Here is an 824-nt window from a genome sequence, read left to right as displayed (position 1 = left end):
GGGGGGCCCCCGCGCGGCTCGGGGGGCCCCCCCGGGGGGCCCCCGAAGCGGAGGAAGTGGGAGGGGAGGCCCCTATTCGGGTCCTGTCTCTTCTTCTGTGTCTGCGGGGGCTCCAGGGAGCAGATAGGGGCTGCTGCGTGTCTTGCTGCTGCTGCTGCTGCTGCCCCTGCTGCTGCTGCTGCAGCATGCGGAGCCGCACTTCGTGCTGCAGCAGCTGCCGCTCCAGCACCAGCTGCTGCTGCAGCAGCCTCCGGCGGGCGCCCGGCGTGCTGCTTGCTGCTGCGCCGCGCAAGCCGAGGGAGCCAGCAGCAGCAGCAGCAGCAGGAGCAGCAGCAGGCCTGCCCAGGCTCTGCCGCAGCCTCCCCAGCAGCACTCTCCTGCCGCTTTGCTGCGGCGCCTCGGGGGCCCCCTCTGTACCCTGGGGGCCCCCCGGGGGGCCCCCCCCCACCCTCAGGCGCCCCACGCCCCTCAGGTCTCTGCTGCTGCTGCTGTGGAGCCGCAGCATCTGCAGCATGTACTCCTGGTGCCGCTGCTGCAGCAGATGCAGCTCTTCTTGCTGCTGCAGCAGGTGCAGCAGCTGCTGCTGCTGCTGCTGCTGCCCCCAGATCGACGTGTCCTGCACCAGCATCTGGCTGAATAAATTTGAGGCCACGCGCGGAAGCGAAGAACAGGAGCGCTTCCGTGGCTTGCTTGCTGCTACGATGTGCTGCTGCTGCTGCTGCTGCTGCTGCAGCTGCTGCTGCTGCTGCTGCTGTCTGTGTTGCCACTCGAGGCTGGGGCCCTCAGAGGAGCGGAAGGACCGCCTCAGGGCCCTGTCAGGGTTC

At 69.5% G+C, this 824-nt stretch overlaps 1 protein-coding gene across 1 annotated transcript in view; it reads right to left on the bottom strand.

The window, feature by feature from the left end:
- ETH_00036595 (uncharacterized protein) overlaps positions 1–628 on the bottom strand; it is a gene marked incomplete at both ends in the record, with an annotated part of 795 nt that extends 167 nt beyond the window's left edge. The window contains one exon of the mRNA XM_013374712.1: positions 3–628. Within this exon, the coding sequence (XP_013230166.1) occupies positions 3–628 (626 nt within the window). The remainder of the gene's footprint in view (positions 1–2) is intronic.
- Between the last annotated feature and the right edge of the window lie 196 nt (positions 629–824).

The sequence above is a fragment of the Eimeria tenella genome, genomic scaffold (genome assembly GCF_000499545.2).
Source record: "Eimeria tenella Houghton genomic scaffold, Eth_scaff2220, whole genome shotgun sequence".
Taxonomy (NCBI): domain Eukaryota; phylum Apicomplexa; class Conoidasida; order Eucoccidiorida; family Eimeriidae; genus Eimeria; species Eimeria tenella.
Note: the sequence above shows the minus strand (reverse complement) of the source record. Positions and strands in the feature narration are given on the sequence as shown.